The sequence below is a fragment of the Balaenoptera acutorostrata genome, chromosome 7, assembly GCF_949987535.1.
Source record: "Balaenoptera acutorostrata chromosome 7, mBalAcu1.1, whole genome shotgun sequence".
Classification (NCBI taxonomy): Eukaryota; Metazoa; Chordata; class Mammalia; order Artiodactyla; family Balaenopteridae; genus Balaenoptera; species Balaenoptera acutorostrata.
Genome location: NC_080070.1, coordinates 52279967 through 52304022, shown reverse-complemented (window position 1 = coordinate 52304022; position 24056 = coordinate 52279967). Strand labels below are relative to the sequence as shown.

Below are 24056 nucleotides of genomic sequence, written 5' to 3'. Positions count from 1 at the left end.
CTAGCCCAGTGGTTCTCAAAATAAGCTGAAAAACTTCTAAAAATGCAGATTCCCAAGACCCAACTCAGACCCAGTGAGTCAGAATATCTACAGATAGAGCTTGGGAATCTGTATTTTCAGAACACTCCTCACGTGATTTTGATGTGCCCAGTTGTCAGGCCAATGCTGGGTAACAATGGAGTTAGACTGTGTTGCCTATTCTGGAAAGAAAAAAAATAGGTGGATGTGAGGAAATAATTTTGCATCTCTGTAAAATTGCCAAGTTAGTTCAAAATACATTATAATATTTTTAAAAATCATCCTCTTAAGTACATCCATGTTTAGAAAATTAAGCTGCTGAGAGCTAACACATGCTAGGACTCACGTTCATCCTTACCATTATGAAGGTAATCCCTAAAAGCCAGGAGATTTTGTTTTTCATTGTTTTGTTTTGTTTTTGAGATACCGTGAGGTTTGAGCTGGGAGCTACAGACCCTGAACCTGGTCTGTAAGAAGTAAGCCTCAGCATTGATAAGGCAGAGTTGCCAATATTACCCTGATGACATTTTCCAGAGCAGTTCAGAGGAATACCACTGAGAGAAAAGAGAACTTCTATTTCTGTAAGCTGCCCAGCTGCTTTTTAAAAGGAAGTTAAATGGAGGGGTTCTGAGAATACATGATCATCCTGGCTTTCCCATTTGGGGACTATGAAAGGAAAAAGTTCACATGGAATAAAATGGAAAGCAAATTTTATTTATTAGGAGCTAGGAACATGGTTGTACCTAGATATTGCTTCGAATAATACCTTATTATAGTTTATAGGTAATTGAATATATGCTGTGTTTAATTTTGTAGTCAGTTAATGAAAAGCAATATTTTCTCAAAGATGTTTCTCTTAGATTTCATGCCAGTTAAAGGGTTTTGGAGCCAATTACTAACCAACCATAGGACCACTTAGGTAGAGGGGATCAAAATTTCAGTGAAATGCCTATATGAGTGCTTTTGAGGGCATAGTGAGTTCAATCAGACATGGCAGCGCTAAATTCCTACTCAGATCCCTTTTAGCCAAATATAAAACCTCACATTGCTGCTTTTGATCCAGGGACAACTGCCCATCCCCAGATCACACAGCATCTGCTAAGGGTTTCCTCTGACTCCAGGGAAGCCCTGTCTAATCTGATGGTCCTCGGAGCTGAGTAGGAATTTAGGGCTCACAGCCACTTTCGGGAATCAGGTAACAGTAGGTGCAGCAGGGGCTGAGTCAGTAGAAGTGAGCTGAGCCCTCTTTCCCACAAATATGAAAATACTTCTTTTCATTAAGTGAAAGTAGTAGTTTACAAAAAATATGTTGAATATGATCTTTAAATTTAAAAACTGGAGAGGACACATATTGAGATATTAACAACGGTTATTGTTTCTGGATAAAGGAAGTACAGAGGTTTTCTTCCTTGTGCTTTAATTTCATAATTTTTCCTTTGGTTGGAAAAATGGAAAATTTGTTTTCTTTGTGGATTTCCATGACTTCTATATTATTTACATGGAAATGTGTTAGTTTTTGATTAGGGGGAAAAGCTATCTTTTTATTTTTTCATATAAAGAATATGTTTACAAATTGGAATAGATCCATGGAAGTCTGATCAAGACAGTGAAAGCCTCGATGCAAGAAGAAAGAGTAAAGTCTGTTGAGAACCAGTGTTCGTCTGGCAAAGAGAACTTAGAGACAGCCAAAAGAATCTTTAAACTCTTGAGGGCTGCTATCCTGAAGATAACAGATTATTCTTATTTTGCATGGCTTTAGAGGGAAGAACCAGGGTCAGCAGATGGAAGGAGGAAATATTCTTAGTAGAAAGAAAATGATCTAACAATCAGGTGCATTAATGTGGTAGTGATGTCCCATTTTGGAAGTGTTTAAACTGAAGCCAGGTGACTTGTCTGATTTGTTAAGAAACGAATTCTTTTTTAAAAAACAATTGAAATATAATTGATGTATAACATTATATTAATTTCAGGTGTACAACATAATGATCCAATATTTGTATATATTGCAAAATGATCACCACAATAAGTCCATCCATCACTATACATAGAGTTTTTTCTAATGATGAGAACTTTTAAGATCTTTTCTCTTAGCAACTCTCAAATATACAATACAGTATTATTAACTATAGTCACCATGCTGTATGTTACCTCCCCATAACTTATTTATTTCATAACTGGGTGTTCGTACCTTTTGACCACTTTCTTAAGTGAGAAAGACTTCTTAGATGAGAGATTTGAGCAAGTGAAATTATAAAACAGACAAACAAGCAAAAGCAAGAAAACAATTACACAGGCTATTTTTCACCAAGGATTTTGAGATTTTTTTTTTTCTTAAAATGATTCAAATAAATCCAAGACAAAAAAGCTGGCACTAAGATCTTGGAAAATTACTTGTTTGTACCTGTTCCTCCATATGTAAAATGGGGGTAAGAATAGTACTTATAGGGCTGTTGTGAGGATTAAAAGAATTACTACATACAAAGCATTTGGTACAGTGCCAACACACAGCAATCACTCAGTATATGTTAGATGCAATTTTAAACATAATCTGCAATTAATGTGTTACAGGAAATTTGGTAAAGCAGAAGTTTAGGTAGCAACTCTGAATAACAGATTCTAGGAGTATTTCTGAGCAAATGATATTAGCAGATGATAAGAACCCACTCTACTACTCTTCATAAAATAAAAAAAGTTTGATTAAAACATTAATTTACAAATGAAGGAACTGATCATTCTAGAGTTCTAGAACGTGGTAGATGAATTTGATGTTTGCCTTTTAAAAATACACACTAACTTTTTACTTCTTGCCAAGTTCCTAACAGATGTGGACACTTCAAGGTTTTTAGTTAATTGTCAGGTTATGCCTTCCCTATGATGTGATAAACAGAAGAGACCCATAACCTTAAATGCTTTTTCTCACATAACAAAAATACACTAATATATTAAAACCTTCTTAGTTGTTTGCTTTCTCTGGTTTTTGTTTTACCTGTCCTCTGAGGCAGTTGGGCGAGCAGCTGTTTGTAGTGGGGTGTGCAATTCATTAGAGTAAAAGGTGTCTGACGGTATGTCAGCTCCTTCAAGCTCCCTGCAGCAGTAGGGCCTGCCATGAAACACCTCCATGCTTCTTGGCTAAAAAGGCACAATCTGGAAAAAGAAAAGGAGGGCACACTTGGTTAGGGAGTCAACTGACTTGGTTGCTATCACACTGACCCTCCCTCAGGGCAGGCAGGAAATGAGCTTTGTACTGCTAAATTGTTCAACCCAACGCTGCATAGAAATCATGGGCTTCCTTCCTCAGGGAGGGCCCTATCTGTGGACCGTTGGGTGTCATGGCAGTAATAAATAGCAACTTAAGTTCTATGGAAATGAGTTTCAACTGAAACAAATCCACAAAGTGGAAGATGTTCTAAAGTAGAGGCTCAACACTAGGTGGATGACATGTGGGCCCATATAAGGCCTCTACCTCGCAGACACTGACTGACATTCCAGTCTTGCCTCAAGTTTAAGCATAACTATTCAAGAAAATTCAGATGATTCCCCCCACCCCGCCCCCCGCCCGCCCAGGTCTTTTTAAAAAGCAGGGAAACTCATCATCCAACGGAATCAATAGCTGTTTTTCTAAAGCCTTCAGGGATTCTGAACGAGAAGTTAGGTGCAGCCACGTCCAAGTCCCACCCCTTCCTGGGACTTGGACGGGGAAAGCCAAAGATGCACCTTGGCTAGGACCGCTGAGGCCTAGCCTCCAGGGCCAATCATCAGCGCCCCGCCCAGCGGTGCCTCGGGGGTTCGGACGCACCTGGGACATCAGCCTGGGAACCGCAGGCGACCGCGCCTCCTCTTCCCCTCCCCAGAGTTGGCGGGCCTCTGTGGGGCGTGGAATTAGGCCGTCGTCCGTACCTGCGGCCCGGGGGAGCTTGCGTGCAGGTGCGGGTGAAGGAGAGAGGGGGACCACAGGCAGGTCAGGGGTGGGGTTGAGGGTGCCTGTGACGGCGACCGTGACCGTGGCATTAGGTAATGCATTCTTGCGGGGCGGCGGGCTTCGGGGCGGCGGGCAGGGGCGGCGGTTGGCTCTTAGAGGTTTCGGAAGAAGCCAGCCCACGAGCTCTGGGACCCGTAGGAACTGGAAGCCGGACGGAAGGTGGGGAAAGAGAACTAGACTCCCAGTCCAGGGAGAAACGGACTCTTCGGCTTCCCCAGGCCCTGGGCCCCGCCCCTTGCATCGCCCCTGGCCCTGCCCCGCCCCCCGGCGCCCTCTGCAGGCCGCGTCAAGCGCTCCTTCGAGGGCTCATTGTCCCAGCGCTGCTCCCGGCCGGGGCGTTCTCTCCTGTGCACTGGGTGGTGGACAAGTGCAGGGCCAGGGAGACTCTGGTGAGGTGGGAGCCTCTGACTCATCCGTGTTCCTTACCCACACCCCCCCGGTGGGGAACAGTGCGGCCTAATCGAGGGTGGCTTCCGCAGGACTGAGCACGTGCAGCCCCTGGATTGCGCCAGGCAGAGCCATGGCTCTTCCTCGCCTGGTTGGGTGCGGACAGGGCAGACGGGCAGTTGGCCTGCGGTTGCCCTACCCAATCCCCAAAGACCTCTCCCATTACCTCAGTTACCCCCACCCCCCTGCCAGATCCTCTCCAAAGAAACGAGTGCGCACCACCTTCCTGCACCTACAGGACCCTGAGATTCTGTGATGGCCGAGAACAGGGCCCTTGAGGAGGACCCGGGTGTGGGAAGGTTACCTTTTGGTGAGAGGCTGGCACTGAACCTGAGGGAACGCAGGAGAAGCTGGGGGCGAGAGTGACCCCCTCTGAGAAGAGACGTGTAACAGAGCCGTTCTCTGCCTGTTTTAAATCAGCCCGCCAGTGAGTATCGATTTTGTGCTGTGCCTTCTAGGTGAGTGTTAGCTGACGTGAGAGAAAGAGAGGTATGTTAGAGGACGCAAAGTGGTAATTTTGTATTTCTGGTCTGTTTCTTAGTCCCTGCACCTCTCCCCGACTTCTGTACTTATCAGCCACTAAGCCTGGAAGAGTAGATTTTTCTGGAGGTAGACTTGTGAATTAGGGGAAGTTTGACTTTCTCTTTGACCCTTTTAACATATTTTTTTTGGTTTTCAAAAATTTATCCTAGAAGTTCACCCTAACCTTTTTGCTGCTTTGTGTTTTCAGGGTCTCCCATGAAATTATCTTGCCAGCCCAGCCCATTTTATATACCTAGCCTCCCAGTACTTTCCATACTCCACCTTTTCCCATGCTTGACCCTCGTCCAGTTTCCTCATGGCCTGATTCTTCCTGGAAGGTAATAACTCAGTGTAATAGATTCAGTCGGGGATATCTGATGAAGCTGCGTCACTAGCCACGTGTTAGTATGAATGTGGATGGTTGTGATACGAGGGAAGTTGAGGCAACTTCAGGTTGACTGACCAGGACATGTGGTGATAGCCTCCAGGTTGTAGTGGGTTTGAAATTTTATTTTCAGTCAAGTGAGTGTAAAGGGTAGAAAAATGTAATTATTTTTACCTTTGTTATTTTCAAATAAAATTTACAGGCAAGAAAATATTTGTTGCCAGATCTTTGTAAAACAATTGTTTTCTTTGGAAATGCTTCTACATCTGGAAGATGCTTAGGGATGTCAGGGTTGGTTCTATTTGACCAACACTCCTTAATGTAGGCTTTTATGATTCAATTCACACTGCCTCAGCCATCAGGTGATGTGTATGTGACCCCCCAGCAACACATAGTAGCCTCCTATCCAGGTGTGCTCAAAATGATTGACTTCTTATATATGTCGTGGCCACCATTGGGGTCAGTAGGCTCAAATCCCCTTTCTATTGATACTTCTCCTGCCATGTTGACCTCTCTTTCACTACCTCATTTACCTTAATGTATTTCTTGTCTGCTTTTTTGCATCACTAGTAATCCTTACAGCACGGAAGATGAAATTTGGAAATGAAAAAAAATGTATGCATAGAATATTGTGTTTGAGTTGACAGAAATCCCAAACTACTAAAGACAGACCTTTAACCTTTAAGAAAAGAATATGCAGGAAATATATAATAACGTAAAGCATGAATTATAGTCTATAACCTTTTTAAAAGTTAACCAAGTGGAATTTGATAATGAATAAAATAAGGTTTTGAGGGACTTAGTACTTCTTGGCAGATATGAATTTTTTTTTTTTGATGTGGACCATTTTTAAAGTCTTTATTGAATTTGTTACAATATTGCTTCTGTTTTATGTTTTGGTTTTTTGGCCACGAGGTATGTGGGATCTTAGCTCCCTGACCAGGGATCGAACCTGTACCCCCTGCATTGGAAGGCACAGTCTTAACCACAGGACCACCAGGGAAGTCCCAGATATGAATATTTTTATTTTGATCTTTTTTCCAGTTTTATTGATATAATTGACATATAGTACTGTATAAGTTTAAGGTGTACAGCATAATGACTTGATATATATATATTTTGAAAGTGAATAAAGGAAAACCTCATTCAAAATGGAGTTGGGAAGCCCTAAGGGGGAGCTTTCACACACATACCTCTCATCACAGCTTAGTTTACACATCCCAGCCAGAAGAAGCTTAATTTACAGCAGGAAGAAGGAAGATTTTCTTCTTGCCTAGAAATAACCCAGCCGATGAGAAACTGCTACAACCCTGAAATCTCTCTCCTCCAGTGAGCTTTTAAAAAAACAACCCCTCCAACTTCCTATTTTCCTCTATAAAAGAGCACTCCTTCCTTTGTTCTCCAAACTGTGGTTTGCCATAGTTTCCATGGCCCAAATTGCAATCACATGCTATTCCCAAATAAACTTGATTTTGCTGGCTAAACCATTACCTTTTTATTTTAAAGGTTAACATTACTTGGTGTCAGAAGGGGGATCCGAAGGAGATGAACCCCTGAAGAATTAATGATCCCTGGAATCATGCACAGTACCCACTTGATCCTCTTGTGCTCCCCACTTCCTTTTGGTTCGGTAAGTCTCCTCTCAGATTCAAACTCCCTCCTTTTGATTAAGCTCTCCAACTTTATTTGGGATCTGTTTTTGTTTTTGTGAAGGCATTGCCCTTTTGGTGAGTACTCATTTGTTTTCTGGACCTCTGCTTTTGAAGTGTGGGATCCCAATTCTCTAAATTCTCTCAAGAGTCCTCCTTCTGGGACCACGGCTGATTGTATGTTCAAAAACTATGGTCCTTTCTTTTGCATATTTTTAACTAAGTGGACCAACTTAACCAAAAATAGTTTATAACTCCAGGGGTCACTTTTGGAAACTTTCGACCTCTTCAAACTTGTTTTTCTCAGAACTAAATAGAAGACCATGGCTCTAAAATTAAACAAACCGAATAGGATGTGTATTTTAATTGGTACCTGGAGGCTTCCAAATGCATTCGATACTGTAAAATTGCCTCTTTACAAAATATCATTTCTAAATTAAGGCAAACAAACAATTGCAAAAAAATGAAAAAGTCTTCTGAGGCCTCTTTTACTCCTCCTCTTCGTCTTCAGCACCATATTCTTCTTTTCCTTCTGCACCATCCCCCTCCTCTATACCTTTGTTTCCTCATTCTAATTCTCTCACTGAACTTCCCTTTTTCTCTGAACCTCTGCCTCTCTCCCCCTCTCCTGAACCTATTAAAACCTGCCCCTTTAAAATCAGACCCTCTGAGGATCCAAATGCTAAACCCTTAATTTCTTATGTTCCCTGGACTAAAGCTGAAGTAAGTGCCATAGTCAAAGATTTTTCTCAGAGTAAGTGAGGATCCCCACAGGACTGCTGAGGAATGTAATATAGTCATTCAAACTTACTTTTGGTTTCTGGTTTCTCTGACTTATATCAGCTAGTTCAGATGCTTGTTGGCGAAGGCCAGGCCCAACACTGGATGAAACTACTAATTGGGATGGTCCCGAGACCTGGAGACAAACCCTTGCTGTTGCTGTTTTATCATATGATCAGGCTCAGGGAATCACCAGGTGACTCCCTTTGGCAATTCCTAGGGCTTTCCCAAAGCCAGTCGATTGGAATAAAGTTTAGGCTTGTACCCAGAAGCCCAGTGAGCCTGTGTATGACTATCATACCTGGCTCTAAATTGTCTTTAAAGAAAATTCTGGTCTTCCTCTGAATGTTGAACCCACTTGGGTAGCCTTTAACTCTGTGTTCAGTAACGGGCTGAAGCAGGATCTTTCTCCTCTAGTTGAAAGGACCAGGATGGAATGAGAAACTATGTCCATTCCAGATTTAGTTAATTTAGCAAACTAGCTTGCCCACACCCTTGATGATTCAACTAAAAGGAAGACCACTAAAATCCTCAATTTTCAACTCCAGCAAATGGAGGCTTGTAAACAAAAACAAAACCTTCCCAGTCTTTGCCATTATTGCAAAAAGCCAGGACATTGGAAGAAAGACTTAGAAGCTTAAGCACGCCAGGTACCTTCAACCCTCTAACCAGCCTTTCCCGTGCTCTCTTAACTCCCAGTGATGGGACTGCGAGGAATTACAGGTTTTTCCTCTCAATTTTTCCCCTTAATTGACTTGGAGAAACTACTCTCCAGATTAGGAATGAATCTCTCTCTGTCCTTATTGACACTGGAGCTACACCCTTGGTGCTCAACCCCACTGTTATTAAACAGCCCCTACCTTGGAATACTAAAATGGTTCAAATAGTGGGGATCTCAAATAAATCTCAACAGATTTCTGTTACTAAACCCATCCCCTTTTGTTTAAGCCCTCTAAGAGATAATCGCCCCTTTCTCCTTAGTTCCTCTGCCCCTATTCATTTATTGGGCCAAGATTTCTTAGAAGAATATCATCCTGGAATTTCTTTCTCCTAAAAGAAGGAAATAATTCTAGAATTTAATAACAGCCAAAATAGCTGACTGGGTGAATCAGTTGACCCTTTAACATCTTTTATTTGCTCTGTCTCTGGTAGCACTAGAGCTAATTCTAAGGACACTAATCATTTGTCCCTAATGGATCAGCTACCACCCTCCTTATGGGCAAAATCTTCAACTGATATTTTCAGAATCCCCAGTGCCCCTCCCATTAGGATACAAATAGATTCCTCAAAGCCTCTCCCCAGAATCAGTCAATACTCTGTAAATAAAGAGACCCTCCAGGGCATTAAGTTGATAATAGAAGACTAAAAGACCCAGGGCCTCGTTATTTTCTGTACTAGGCCCTGCAACATCCCTATTTTACCTGCAAAGACATCCAGTGGTGGAGGGTGGAGATTGGTCCAAAACTTCTGAGTCATAAACAGTGTTGTCTTCCCTTGTCACCCTATTGTTCCTAATCCCCATATTTTATTAGCCTCCATACCCATCGAAAGCAAATTTTTTTTTTACCATGATTGATTTATGTAGCATCTTCTTTAGCATCCCTGTGGATAAAGCTAGTCAATATCTATTTGCCTTTATTTGGGAAGAACAACAATATGCCTAGACAGTAATGCACTAGGGTTTTACTGAGAGTTGTTCTTACTTCTCACAAACCTTAAAAACAGATTTAGATAATATAAAATTTCCTAGAGACTATTTTATTGCAATATGTAGACTTGCTTCTCTGCTCCCCTTCTCAGGTCTCTTCACAGGAAGACAGCATCCACCTGTTAAAGCTTTTAGCCTCAAAGGGGCATAACCTTTCTAAGGAGAAACTGCAGTTTGTTCCAACCCAAGTTATTTCAGGCACCTGATCTCAGAACAAGGGCTGCACCTGGATCCAGATAGGCTTCATGGCATCTGGAATTTACCAAAACCCCAAATTGGATGTCAACTACAAGGTTTTCTTGGGTTGGCTGGCTATTATGGGAACTGGTTTCTGAGCTTTTCTCTCATGACCCAGTCTTTTTATGCCTTACTAAGGAACACCAAACCTGACCCGATTACTTGGGAAAATCAGGATGACCTAGCTTTTAAAAAATTTTTATTTATTTATTTGTTTATTTATTTATGGCTGTGTTGGGTCTTCGTTTCTGTGCGAGGGCTTTCTCTAGTTGTGGCAAGAGGGGGCCACTCTTCATCGCGGTGCGCGGGCCTCTCACTATTGCGGCCTCTCTTGTTGCGGAGCACAGGCTCTAGACGCGCAGGCTCAGTAGTTGTGGCTCACGGGCCCAGTCGCTCTGCGGCATGTGGGATCTTCCCAGACCAGGGCTCGAACCCGTGTCCCCTGCATTGGCAGGCAGATTCTCAACCACTGCGCCACCAGGGAAGCCCGACCTAGCTTTTAATACCTTAAGGGAAAGCTTGATAATCCTTCTTTCCTTGGACACCCTAATCATCAACTTCACTATTTCCTCTTCATATATGAGGAGGGAAACACTCTTGGAGTACTTACCCCCAAACATGAGTATCACCGTTGCCCCATAGGGTACTACAGTCAGCAGGTAGACTCTGTGGCATGTGGATACCCCTGGCCTCAGAGCCATTCCAGCCCCATCCTTTTAGTTAAGGCCACTGAAGTATAGTCATGGGATCCCCTCTAACGATCTTGATCTTTGTACTCCATACAGTAGAAACCCTCCTGAATTTTCATCACCCTTAACACCTTTCAGCCAGTTATCTCACCTTCTACAAAAATCCATTTGCTAACTGTACCCCACATAACTCTTTCTTGCTGTAATAGCTTTAACTCTGCCACCCTTCTTCCCTCCTCTGCAGACGATACACCTCATGACTGTTTGATAGATAACATTTTGACCCCTCGTGATGATTTACAGGAAACTCCCCTAAGGCTGAGTTTTCATGGTTTACTGATGGTTCTTATTTAAAGGATGAAAATGGTAAATTTTGTGCTGGATATGCAATCGCAACTCCTTTTGAAGTTATTGAGGCAGCATCTTTGCCTTTGGCTACCTTGGCCCAATAGGCTGAATTATATGCTCTTATTCGGGTTTGCACTTTAGCTAAGGGCAAAACTGCAAACATTTATACTGATAGTATGCCTTTGGACTTGCCCATGACTTTGGAATGCTATGGAAACAGCAAGGTCTCCTTACTTCTAATGAGGATAAAATTTAAAATGGCTCTTGTGTCCAAAATTTATTAGATGCCATACTCCTACCAGCTGCTTTGGCTATTATTAAGGTCCCTGGGCATTCCAAACTCAACTCCCTGGAGGCAAAAGGAAACCATGCCACTGATACTTCTGCCAAGAATGCTGCTCTCAAAAGACCAACAATCAAACCTCTGACATGGTCCAAAGTGGTGTTTCCCCCAAATAATAATCTAGAAAAATTGACTAGAGGTGCCCAACAATTGGCCTCAGAAAAGGAAAAAACAATACTGGAAATCTAATAACTTGGTTCTATAAAAAGAGAGAACTCTGGTTTGGGCCAAATAATCTGGTCTTACCAGAGACTCTAAAATTCCCATTACTGATAACTTTACATGCATTAAACTATTGGTCTGTGGATAAAATAATAATGTTTATGAATCAATACTGGTGAGGAAATATTAATAAGGCTGCACAAAGTGTCTACTTTTCTTGTCCCATCTGTCCAAAATACATTCCTGGGAAACTGTCTGCACTGTCCCCAAACACTTTAAATTGCCCAATAGACTATTCGAGTTTTGGCAGATGGATTTTATACAACTTCCCCTGTCTCATGGGTATAAATATGTTTTAGTCATGGTTTGTTTGTTTTCCCACTGGGTCAAAGCCTTTCCATGTAAATAAGCTACTGCCTCTTAGTGGCTAAAATGCTATTAGAGAAGTTTACCTCTACCTGGGGAACCCCTCCTGAACTCCATAGCAACTGGGGAACCTATTTTACTAGTTAAATATTACAGCAAGTCTGTGCTCTTTAGCCAGTCCTATAGCATTTTCCCAGTGCATATCCTCCTCAGTCTTCAGGACCAGTCGAAGGAACAAATGGCACCATCAATACTCAATTGGCAAAATTTGTGGGAACCCTCCAACTACCTCAGGCAAAAGTGTTGCTGTTGGTCCTTCTAAATCTCAGATCCACCCCGACTGGAACTCATAAACTCTCACCATGGGTGAGATAATTGCTGGGTGCCTCATGCATCTAGCTCCCGCTTCCTTTGATCCACAGCTAATAAAAGGAGGTATACTTCAGTATTACAAAGTATATACTGCAGTATTTTGTCCATTGAAAATAACCATGCTTTAGTAGAGCAATCTTTCCACGGTGTGCTCCCAGGAGATGAAGACCTCAAAACACCATACTTTGTGGCCTGGAGATTTTATTTTTTGGAAAAGACATATCCATTAAGACTCTCTTCAATATACTCCAATGAAGATGTTAAAAAAAAAAATTAAAAAAAAAAAAAAGACTCTTTTCAGCCACAATGGAAAGGGTCTTATCAAGTGTTACTGATCAATTCTTGTGCTGCCAGACTTCAAGGAGTTGACTCCTGGATCCATGTGTCTCATCCAAAGAAAGCTGACCCCCTGCCCCCCTGCTCACCACCACCCAAAAGAAAGCCCTAAACCCTGACTGGACCTGCACACCAACTGATGAACTCAAACTGAAGGTTTCCAAGAATCAAAGCAGACAAGAGCTGAAGGAAACAGCTTTCACAAGATGACTGGACCAGGCCTGTATATCCTTTTCTCACCATTGCTTCTTACCTTATTTTCTCCCTCTCTTCTTAGAGAAAGATAATGCTCTTATTCCAATGCATTTCCCAATCTATTGCAAAAAGGAGAAACCTTTCTGACTGTTGGAGCTGTCACCAGAAACTCTGATCTGTTCATGAGGTTGAACATCCCTTGGTCTTATCTGTAACCAATTTCTCTTTAATCGCAAGTGTTATTGCTGACTATACCCATAAGCCTATGTTTGTTACCTATCAGGCTATTATGACCAAGTGTTCCCATACTTTATTTCAATCTTTCCCCAGTCATACTAAACACCTCTACCTTGGTCAATTGTACAGTCTTCACTCCCCCACATTCTTTTCTAAATACGATCTATCCTCATGCACCCAAGGGAAATACAAACGGGCTGACTCCTCTTTACAAGGCTTTTAGAAAAGACCCTTTTAGGATGGGATGGACCTTCACAGAATGTTATCCCAATTCCTTGTATCCCTGGCTTGAAAAGGTCAATCAGGAAATTCCAGCTAATGGATTTATCAATAACCAGACCTTAGCTGGAGTCCTCTGTGCTATAGCTGTAGGTACTAGAGGCTTCAAATTCCTCTAGTGTCCTTGATTTTGTCTCCCCTATTGACTTTGGGTTTCCCTAAGAACTCCTTCTTAAATAGAATCTACACCTTGCAGCTCTTTCAGATGTTATCTGCTATTATTATACTAGAACTTGTTGATGTGGTGGTAAGGTGTGGAGGAGGGGAAGTGTTCTATAATATTATGATAAAATCTCAGTCTTATAGTGGGCTTGTGTTCCTGGACTGTGGCCTTTACAAGTCCCCTCCCCCCCACCCCCTCACCCCAGGTGGGATAAGGCTCTGGTAAATTCTTTCCTCCTAAGGAGTAGTAAGCATTTGTTATGGAGAACACCCTGGGCATATTTTTAAATGACTACTTTTCCCCTACCCTGGTCAGAGCCGGGAGGGAATCTTTCTTGACTCTTTATCATGAAAACCTGGTGGGGTTCCTAGAGACAAAATTCACAAAAGATAAAACCCTCTAAGACTGCAGCCTCAAGAAGTTTTTCACTCTCTTGCTAATCCACACTCAGCTTCCAGAAACTCATCAAAATTATTGTTTAAGTATTACCACCAGTTTATGGTGCCAATAGCTTCTGCTCCAGGTAAGCAGAACTAAGCTATAGTTTTTTTGTATTTGTCTGTGTCTTCAGGTTTTAGGATGATGGTTTGCCCTGTGACCTCAATTCTCTGATGAGTCCAAGAAAAGTCATTCGTTTTTAGTTCAGACTTTTTTTTTGTAAGGACAGGAGTAGGAACTTCTAAGGTCTTTACATGTCAGAGTTGAAACTAGAAGTCTAGTTTATTTTAAAACATCTTGACCACAGTTTATTTTATACCCATTGGCTCTAATTTATGAGTCATTTCCGCATCTGCTTTATTAAATTACCAGCATATTACCTTAAATTTTTTGAGGCTTGGTTTTAGACTTTGTTAGGGTGAGCCTTTTCCAGTTTTGTCCCCACTCCTAGAGCGTGGCCTTTTAAAAAAGGGTCTCGGGCTTCCCTGGTGGCACAGTGGTTGAGAGTCTGCCTGCCAATGCAGGGGACGCGGGTTCGAGCCCTGGTCTGGGGGGATCCCGCATGCCGCGGAGCAACTAGGCCCGTGAGCCACAATTACTGAGCCTGCGCGTCTGGAGCCTGTGCTCCACAACAAGAGAGGCCGCGATAATGAGAGGCCCGCGCACCGCGATGAAGAGTGGCCCCCACTTGCCGCAACTAGAGAAAGCCCTCGCACAGAAACGAAGACCCAACACAGACATAAATTAAAAAAAAAAAAAAAAAAAAAAGTACTGAACAGTTGTGGAGTATGCTACCATTTGTGTAGCAAATGAAAGAAATATGTTTCCTTATAAATTATGTGTGTATATATATACATATATATATATATATATAAAACATTTCTTATATATGCATACTATTTCTAGAAATATGCACAAGAACCTGGCCACGTTGGTTGACTTTGAGAAGGGGAACTGATAACTGGATCTCAGTGGAGGGAGGGAGGTGTTTCACCATATTCCTTTTTTGCACCTTTTGAATTTTGAACCATAGTACCTATTTGTTGCAGATTGGGTTTTCTGGAAGCAGATGCTGAGATGGAGTTTGGGGTACAAGCTGTTTATTAAAGATCAACACCTGTGGAAAGAAGGAAAGGAAGCAGGATTGGGCAGAGGGACAAGTCCATCTGTTATATAAGCCTGACAAAACCTTGGCTAACCTCTGGGGAGCTCTGGAGCACTGATGGCCTCTCAGAGCAGTCCTAGGTTGGGTGGAAAGGGTCTTTTTACCCCTGCCTCAGTCAGGCATTGGATGCCTCTGATCTGGGAAGGGCGTTATGGTGGGGTCAGGTAGCTCTCTGCAGCTGAGGCAGTCCCTGACAGAGCTGACATCTTGGGTAGCAAATCTTATTTTGAAGGGAGATCGAGGTAGTGTGTCTCAGCAATGTCATTACTTTTGCTACCCGTACACTTTGTGAGAATTTGGATGGAGGTAAAATCCCAACAATGTATGAAGGAGGAAAAGTCATTTTCAGATGAATGAGTCTTCAAACAATGTAACTTCCAGGCACCTCTTTCTACCTGTTTATGATTTTACCCCCGGTCTTTGAATTCTAATGCAGTTTAAACTGATGCAAGTAGTATAATCATGTTTTTTGTTTTTTCTTAGAAATTTGAACCCATACAGAAACCCATACAGAAAAAAATCCTCAACGTATTAAAAGTAATTGCTTCTGGGAAATAGAAATTGGGGGTACTTGGTTGGTACTTGAGACAGTGGTTTTTCATCCAACTGGAACACTTTTGAGAGTGAAAGAGGGGGCACTATTAATAATTACACTGGGATAATAGGCATAAATCAGAACTGTCCCTGGAAAACTGGGATGCAGTCACCGTAACTATAAGCCTTGCAGAATTCTTTTGACTTTTTAAACTTGCGCATGTATTTCTTTGCTAAACATAAAATTAATCTTAAAAGAACATTGATAAGGTTTTGGAAGTCAATTAGTACAGCTTCACACTTGCAGAAATGACATCTGTGATAACTCATTTTTGATATTCCTATCTGTTGTATAACTATCCAGTCTCTGCTCAAACGCCTTTCCGTTGCACGTGTGGGTCAGATCTATTCCTGGGCAACTATAATTGTTAGGAGCTTATTTCAAAACTGCTAGTTTATAACTTTTGCCAATAGGTCATAATACAGAAGGCTTTCTGACTAGCTCTGGTTTTAGATGTGCATCACTTTCATTAGTCCAAAAGAAGTGACACCTCCTCAGCTTTTCTGCACCATTAGTATTAGAGTGAACAGTGCACACAGACCTGAAAAGTGGGGAGAACAGGTTTGCTTAGGCTAAGAAACAAGACTTCAGAAATGATTTAGTGTCTTGGGTAAGGTCAGGAATAACTCTACAGGGTAAAAGCCTTATCAGGTTTGATTGGCAAGTGAAAGGCTCATGCATCAGAGAAATCGCTGACTTCGTTGTTGTGTAACCCCTGGCCCCATGCCTGCTCCATTCTTCTGTCAGGCTGCCACCGTTGCCCTCCTGCCGTCCTCTATGATGTAGGACATGGCCAAGATTGACACAGAGAGAAGGCTGAAGGGACAGTTGTTAAAATGTCACCCACACAGACTGAAATCCAAATGGCTTAATTCACCGTGTTACGTTTTAATCAATGAGAGTGAAAAAGTAAAGAGGTTGTGGTTTCTAATCAAAGGAAGTAATGCTTTAGTTACTGAAGTGCAAATGGCTTAGTTGGGAGGAACAAAAATTAAGAGAAATAATTAACAAAAATTAATCAGGTCAAAAAGTTATATTAAGAGGAAACGTAAAGCATCTCTGTCACAGTTAGATCTGCAGTTGGTTTGTGGTAAAAGAAAGTATATATAAAAATTCAAGAGTCAAATGTAAATATTTTAGCATTTGATCAATTTGTGACTTCAGTTAATTTTCAATTTTGTGATAAATACGACCTTTGCATTCCATTGTAGATATTTTAATGTAGAAAGAACCTTGCTGATTCTTAATGGGTACTGTCTGTTTTGTTTGTTTAAGTATTCTGCCTTTCCTTAAGGATGTGCTGATTCCCTAATGCTAATAATCCTTAACTCATAGGTAGACTCAGGCTGCAAAAATGTTTACTTTTGCCTACTATAAGCTGTTGAATTGAGATGATTGTGCATTGGTTTAAAATTTTAAAGTTGTTAACTGAGCCTTTAGTGTGCAGTATATTGTACAGTATAAAACAGGATCTTAAAGACTTTTTGTTGTTGTGGTGGTGGTGTGGTTATTATTGTTTTGGTCTAAGAATTTAAAATTAGTTACGTACAAATGTGGAGCATTTTCTTCCCTCTAGTGGTTAAAAATAACTTTGCAATATCGGTTACAATTCAGTGCTTTAAATTACAAGGGAAAAGCTATGTGATATTTTAAAAGCAGTTTGAAAATTATGTAGGTGCATTGCCGTAGCTAATTAGTATTGCTGCATATTTTAAGAAAGTGAAACAATAGTTTTATGTTTTATTAACCACAATATACCAATGCCTGGAAATCTGCCAAGAGGTAAAATAAATTTTGATACAGTTTTTCTTCATGATTAAAATAATATTTCTCTATCTCTACAAAGAGAGTATTAATTCCACATTAATCTCATTATAATATTATGCCACTCCTCATTCTAATAGTGATTTTCCTGTTGACTCCTGTAATACATTAGTTCCTATATTTAGGAAGAGAATAATGGGTGATAATACTTCCCATTTCCTAAGCTACAAATATGATACTATGTATTACCTTTGTGTTACATTGTGAGAGGAAAACTTCATGATATATGAAAAACAAAAATGGGCTATTAGGAAGAATGTGATAGAGCCCCGAAGTTCAAAGAGAAGTGCTATAACACAGTAGGTGAATGGCTGTTGTCCATCCTCCATTTCTCAGGGAAATTAAACTAATCAAATGCTTCATTTTCATTACTGTTCTGAAATAAATGTGTTCTCATATCTGACTGGTAACAGAACCTTTGCTGTCCCAGGTATTTCTAAAGAAGCACTAGCTTCTGCCCCAGGTGAATACAAAATAGTATGAACTAGTGAGATGATAAAATACTTCAGGAGAAAAAAAAATTAGCAACAATTACTTCCTTTCAAAATAAGCTTCAAGGGAATTTAGGAAAAATTTAATGTTCTGGTGAAAAAAATCTAATATTCCTAAATAAGTCTGTCAGAATCAGAGCATCTCTAAAAAGCATCAGCCTTATTGTTGTCAGAGGCATTTCCTGGCAGGCAAAATAATGTTAGAGCTTTGGGTATGGTTACTTAAATATTAATAATATGAGTATAATTAGAGAATAGTGCCCGACTATGTAAAAAGTAAGTGAAATGGACTTAATACCACTGAATGGTACACTTAAAAATGGTTAAAATGGTAAATTCTATGTTACGTATATTTTACCATAGCAAAATAGAATACATAAAAAAAGGCAAATGAAATCTCCCTGATTTTTTAATGTTAATACTTCTAACAGTGAATAAAATGTTCAACGTCTAATAAACATTTTAGGAACACAAGGCCACTTAATAAGCAGTAAGATAAAATAAACATTGGGTATAATGTTCACCAGGTAATATTTTCCTAATTCAGTCTGACTCCAAACAGCAAAGTGATTATAGTTTCCACAGGGCTTTCAGTAACAAACATCAATCTGTGAGAAGCAGGGAAAGGCTGCAGCACCCGAGTACTCCCACAATTCATGTCGTCGGGCTGGGACAGGCTTACTTTAGATTTATTTTAATTCCCTTATTGCTTTGTCCCACTTCATTAATGGGATTGGTAAGAAACTGCAGACAACCCAGGGAGTGAGAGACCTAACCCGGCAGGAGCGTACTTACTGATGCCTTTCTCCCACGCCACTTGCCAGTGACTGTGTAATTCAGTGGCTCTCTTGACCTGTACGGTTCTCCCACTGAAGCAGAAACTGATATTTGAGATTCATCAACAACAATAGCACTTTGTTTGCTGTAAGGAAAAAAAATCATTAGTTGCTTCTTTAGAGTCTAAGTTAAAAATGGTACAGCGTTTCTTCTGTGATGTTTTTACCCTTTATGGTCATTCATTCTGATAAGGTAGGCACCTCCCTACCTGCTCTTAAGGTAGATATCTTAAGGAGTGGCTAGGTTAAAGCTGTCTAGGAATCTAAGGTCTTTTTTTTCCTCTCTCTTCCTTTCTTCCTCCCTCCCTCCTTCCCTTCTTCCCTTCCTTCCTTCCTTCTTTCTAAAATCTGTATATAATGTTTAAAACAGTGAGACTTTCTTCCTGGGCTCCAGTGCACTCATATTTTCTATTTAAAGCTTCATTCAACAAATGTTTCCTGAATGCTTACAGTATTTCAGGGCTGGATGGGAGGTGGTTGACGCGGTGGTGGATAGGATAGTGGATGGAGGAGGAAGAGTGTAAACTTTGACGTGAAACAGACCTCGGTGGAGCCCATTTGTTAGCTCCCGTTTTTTAGAATGTTCTCTGTGAGCTCAGTTCTCATGTGTAAAAATGAGCATAACAGGAGTGGTTAAAACAGCATTAAATGTTAAAACAGAGTTATCATAACAATCAACAGTCATTATTATTTAGCTGGGGATGGGATACAAAGAAGATTAGGACAGTCTAGTGCAGGGGCTCCTAATTAGGGATGATTTTGGCCCCCCAGGGAACATTTGGCAATGTCTGGAGACATTTTTAGTTGTCCCATTTGCAGGGTGGCATCTAGTGGGTAGAGACTACAGGTGCTGATAACCATCCTATGATGCACGGGGCAGCCCCACAACAAAGAATTGTCCAGCCCAAAATGTCAGTAGCGTTGACCTTGGTCTAGTGAAGGAAAAAAAATTAAAATATGCTATATATTTTATACAACAAGGAAGTGAGCTTGAGGAGAGGCTGGGCAGACCCTTCTGGTTGCCTATCCGATATCCATGCGCTATTTTTCTATCATCATCGTGGTTGAGGCAATGTGCCCAAAGGAGAAACTACATTTCCCAGCTTCCCTTGCAGATTGGGGCAGCCAGTGACATGAAAGAGGAAGTTGTTGGATGGGGCCCTTTGGAAAAAGAGCACGCCTGTGCTTTGCCCCTTTGTTTTTGCTGCGAGATGGCCTGGTGGGAACCTTGTGCTTAGGATGATGGAGCAGAAAGATGGGAGGAGTCTAGATCCTTGATGACTGTGGAATTCCCACACCAGCCCAGAACTGCTTCCTTCCAGGCATTTTTATGTGTGGGGAAAGAAAAGCCTCTCCTGGTTAAAACAATTTTATTTAGGTTTTCTGTTAAATGCAGCTGCATCCAAATTTGACCAGGGTCTTGAAGGATTTTTGATAAGTATAAAAGGGGCCTTTGAGCCGAAGGAATTAGCATGAACAAAGGCACAGAAATGTGAAAGTGCATGTTTCTAGGGAATAACATGTAGTTTGGTATGCTTATTAAATAAAATGATAAGTTGCATAGGAAGAGTGTCACGTAATGTTTGCAGGAAGATCTTTAGGGAAAAAAATGAAAAAGAAAAAATACACATGAAGTAAGTAGAGGCCAACTCTTTCCCCTTTCTTGACTATTTCATTTTGTTGGACCTTTCATTTTTCTCACGGAGAAATTGGTCCCAGAGCCAGTACATTTTTTTTTTCCTTTTTGTATTTCTCAAGGTCATTGTCACAATATGATGTATGAAATGTGGACTTGAGAGCACATGGAAGTTCCCTTCCCTGAAAATCATTGATGTATAGCGTTTGTCATCCCCAACTTTCCCCTGAAGCTCCACACTTTGCTCACCTTTACAGACTGGCCGAGGTTTAGGTTAGGCCCAATCCAGATGGAATTTCCTTGAGGAAGTGAAGTGTTGGAAGAGAGGAGGAGGGGTGAAGAATGAAGTATTTGGGAGGAGGTGCCTGGGAAAGCACACTAAGGAAAAGAGCACAATTACCACCTCGCTTCTATTTTCTGCTACTATAAAAAGCCAGTATTTGGAGGAAGGTCAGGCTAAACCACTTGAGTGATTCTGATTGTTTTGGCACGTTATGTTCTCAGCACTTAAATGGCCAGTCAGATAACAATATTCATTTATAAATTGAATTAGATGTTAATTTAAAATAATTCTAGAAATAAAAATCTTCTGTGGCAGTAATTCTTAAACTTTATGGGTTACAAACTCTACTGAGAATTTACCCTAGAACTCTGAACTCTTCCCCCAGAAAAATGCACATATATGTGTAATGACTCAGAGACAATGTCATTTTTAGCAGCTGTAAGCATTCTTTACAAGTAGAGATCCATCTTTGTTGCAAAGAATATCAAAAGTGAAGTTTTAATCAAAACACCAAAATCTGACAGATGTAAAATTCCAAAGCCAGATCACTGTGTGCAGACTTTTTAAAGGAAATGGTTGGAAAGTGATTCCACTAAGTCCTCAATTTTCTCACCCACATGGAGACCATGAAAGGATAAGATTTGGGTTTATGAAGAGATTTCTTTGGAGAGCATTGTTACCTTACTGCGAATGCCCCCCACCCATGCCCACGTGCTGGGGATTACTGAGTCCATTACTCTTCAGGGAGGGGTTTCTATACGATGAGGAAACGTGTTCCACGTGGTTGAGAGAAACAAAAAATTGGTGCTTAACTCCAGGTCAAAAAGCTAAAGAGTCTGGGGGCAATAAGATAGAAGAGCCATGTTGGGATCACACCCAATGTGGAGGGCGATCTGTGGATAACCAGGTATGAGCTACAGGGAAGAGAGATTTGCAGAAGCTGTTTCGAGTCCTACTCGAGAGGACCCCTAGAAGACCGTGTCCCAGGGCGAGGGCTGAGGCCAGCCATGATGGGTGGTACCATCCTCTGGGTCCTGAGAGTGAATCCATACACCCTGGCAAGAACTGTTCTATAACTCCTTGCCTCTCATCTCAAATTCTCTTCCATCCCAGAAGAGTCCAACAGAGCCAGAGAGTGAGGAAGCAGTTGAGGTTGGAAAAGACAGCGGAAGTCGATCTCATTCCTGTCCCCCAACTCAGACCTCACATGGGAAGTGTTGAAGATGAATGAAAGAATGTAGATTGAAACGATGATTACAGTGGAATTGAGACTGTGCATTTTGACTTAGGCCAAAGAACAGCTAAGAGCATCAGGGAATTTCTTGGCATCTGGCCAAGTTTCCATCCAGGGCCAGGGGAAGATTTCTGCACATCTCCTTCCCCACCCTTTACATTTTAAAGGGGGTAGTGAGACACACACAAAAAATTGCATTTTGACTACATTTCATGAATTGTGCGATTATATTTTTTACCCACTGTGGGATGTAAGTAGACCTCTCAGGCCTGTGTGACAGCCTGGCCCTTGTGTTTCATGTAGAAAACGAAAGCTGCTCTGATTAATAAATCGGTGGCGGGGCAGGGGGGGCACTGGATTTTGGGAGAGTAGGCAGAGGAGCCAGCAGGGCTGAGATGGGGGGGAGCAGGACAGACTACGTAATTTGTGGGGCCCGATGGAAAATAAAAAAATGCAGCACTCAATCAAAATTATTAAGAATTTTAGGGCAGTGACAATAAAGCATTTAACCAAATGTGGGGCCCTGTGCACCTGCGTGGGTCACATGCCCATAAAGCCACCCCGGTGAGCATCAGAGGTTAGAAGAGGAGGAGACCCTGCTAGGGGTCCAGGTAAAGAGATGGGAGAAGAGGCTTGTCTAGTCAAGACTTTTTCAGTGTAATGATGTGCAATGTGATCGCCTCCTTGAGATCCCACAAATCTGCAGAGAGATCGCAAACTTCCTTATGTGAATGGATTTCTTGTAGAAGCTGGTGAAGGGAGTGGCAAGTGGCTAAAACAGAGTAAGCTACCTGGTTAAGGGGACAGCTGACACCTGGTTATTCACCTAACATTTTCCATAAATTTCAAAGGTTTAGGTAAAGAACCCATGTTCTACGACAAGAAATTTCCTTGTGTCATGTAGTATCAAGGGATCGAATGGCCTTTTTGTTTATTTATTAGTGCAGCCGGATGTTGCATACTTTTCACTTTGCTCAGGATGGGCAACTGGGGACCAAATCTGGAAGTACAGAGGCTCTAAATACTTGACATTGTAATGGAAACCATGGATGGCAGGGGCCAGACACCCCTTCTGGGTTTACAAAGAGATGGCAGAGCCACATCAGCCCCTGCCGTGGCCCATCCCCCTCCCAGCGATGTATGAGAGGTTGACTGGGCGGGGGCTGCTGCAGCTGCCCCTCACCCCGAAACCAAGCAAGAGAGGTTCCTAGAAAATCACTCGTACAGAGCGGGATCATGAAGCAGGTACTGGCGGTTCATTTCCGATGGGTAGTTTGTATAGGCAGTAGGCTTGCTGATCTGCCTCTGCCCCTCCTAAGCAGGGCAAAGGGGGTTGGAGACAAATGGGGGCAGTGGTGGGGCAGCCGAGGAGCAGCTTCAGTCCTGCCTTGGCATGACAAGGCCATCTGCCTTTTCTGTAGATGAAGTGGATGCTGAGAAGGTAGCTGTCTTGAACCTTTCTTTCTGGCAATAAGAAGCCATGGAGAGTACAGGTGGGATGAGGGTGGTTGGAAGAGATCAAGGAGCATCCAGGTCTCTTAGGTCACTGACCTAGGCAGTGTGAGGTTCCCTCAGTGCTTCCCGAAGAACTCCCTTATAGAAGAAGTGGCATTGTATAGAGAGGATGAGACAGCGACTCTTGATTCCCCATCCCCATCCTGCCCATCCCCCTCCCTTGCCCACCCAACACCCTGGAGAAGATAAGAGAGGAGATTTTTTTCCAGAGGCCTACCGTTTTCCCTCCCACAACCCTACCTCGGGGGTGAGAAAGGGGCGGAAGAGAAAAAGAGCAGCCTTGCTCCTTTCCCACTTCACATCCTTCCAGCCCCCAGCCCTGCCAGCAATGGGGGAGGAGAAACTTTGCTTTGGATATGAGGCTGCCATCTTCAGCTGGACTTGACTGAGTTCTTTAATATCAAGAAGTGACGAGGAAGTTTCAGAGTCTGTCCAGGGTATCATTAAGGCGGTCTCTACCCAGCAGGAAAAGGAGATTCAACACAGCCCAGCTGGGGACAGGATGGGAGAGAATTAATACCATTTCTGGCTTGCACCCTAAGGAATTGAGGTTGCTCAATAAACTGATTAATATCTGACTAAGGACTTCTCATTCTATGACAGAAGTTGAATCACTGTGCATTCACGTGGTGGTGTACTGTGTTTATAAATTGTTAGTTTTAAGAGTGTGATTAGATTTTCTCTGCAAATCAAAAACTTGAAATATTAAGTGAGGAGAAAAGAGGCACACCAGAAGGCAAATTTCCAGATATAGATAGAAGAGACACTTAGAGAGGTATCTAATAACTGCCTTTTTCTTTTATCTTTCTTAAAAAAAATTTTTC

General features: G+C 41.8%; 1 protein-coding gene and 1 long non-coding RNA gene across 2 annotated transcripts in view; one reads left to right on the top strand and one right to left on the bottom strand.

The window, feature by feature from the left end:
* SPMIP4 (sperm microtubule inner protein 4) overlaps positions 1–3138 on the bottom strand; it is a 36678-nt gene extending 33540 nt beyond the window's left edge. Inside the window, 1 exon segment of the mRNA XM_007171505.2 lies at positions 3005–3138. Coding sequence (XP_007171567.2) covers positions 3005–3138 — 134 coding nt within the window.
* LOC103004368 (uncharacterized) overlaps positions 1–24056 on the top strand; it is a 93559-nt gene that overhangs the window by 49439 nt on the left and 20064 nt on the right. Inside the window, exon 3 of the long non-coding RNA XR_009008769.1 lies at positions 6858–6981. This is a non-coding gene — a long non-coding RNA (uncharacterized LOC103004368). The remainder of the gene's footprint in view (positions 1–6857; positions 6982–24056) is intronic.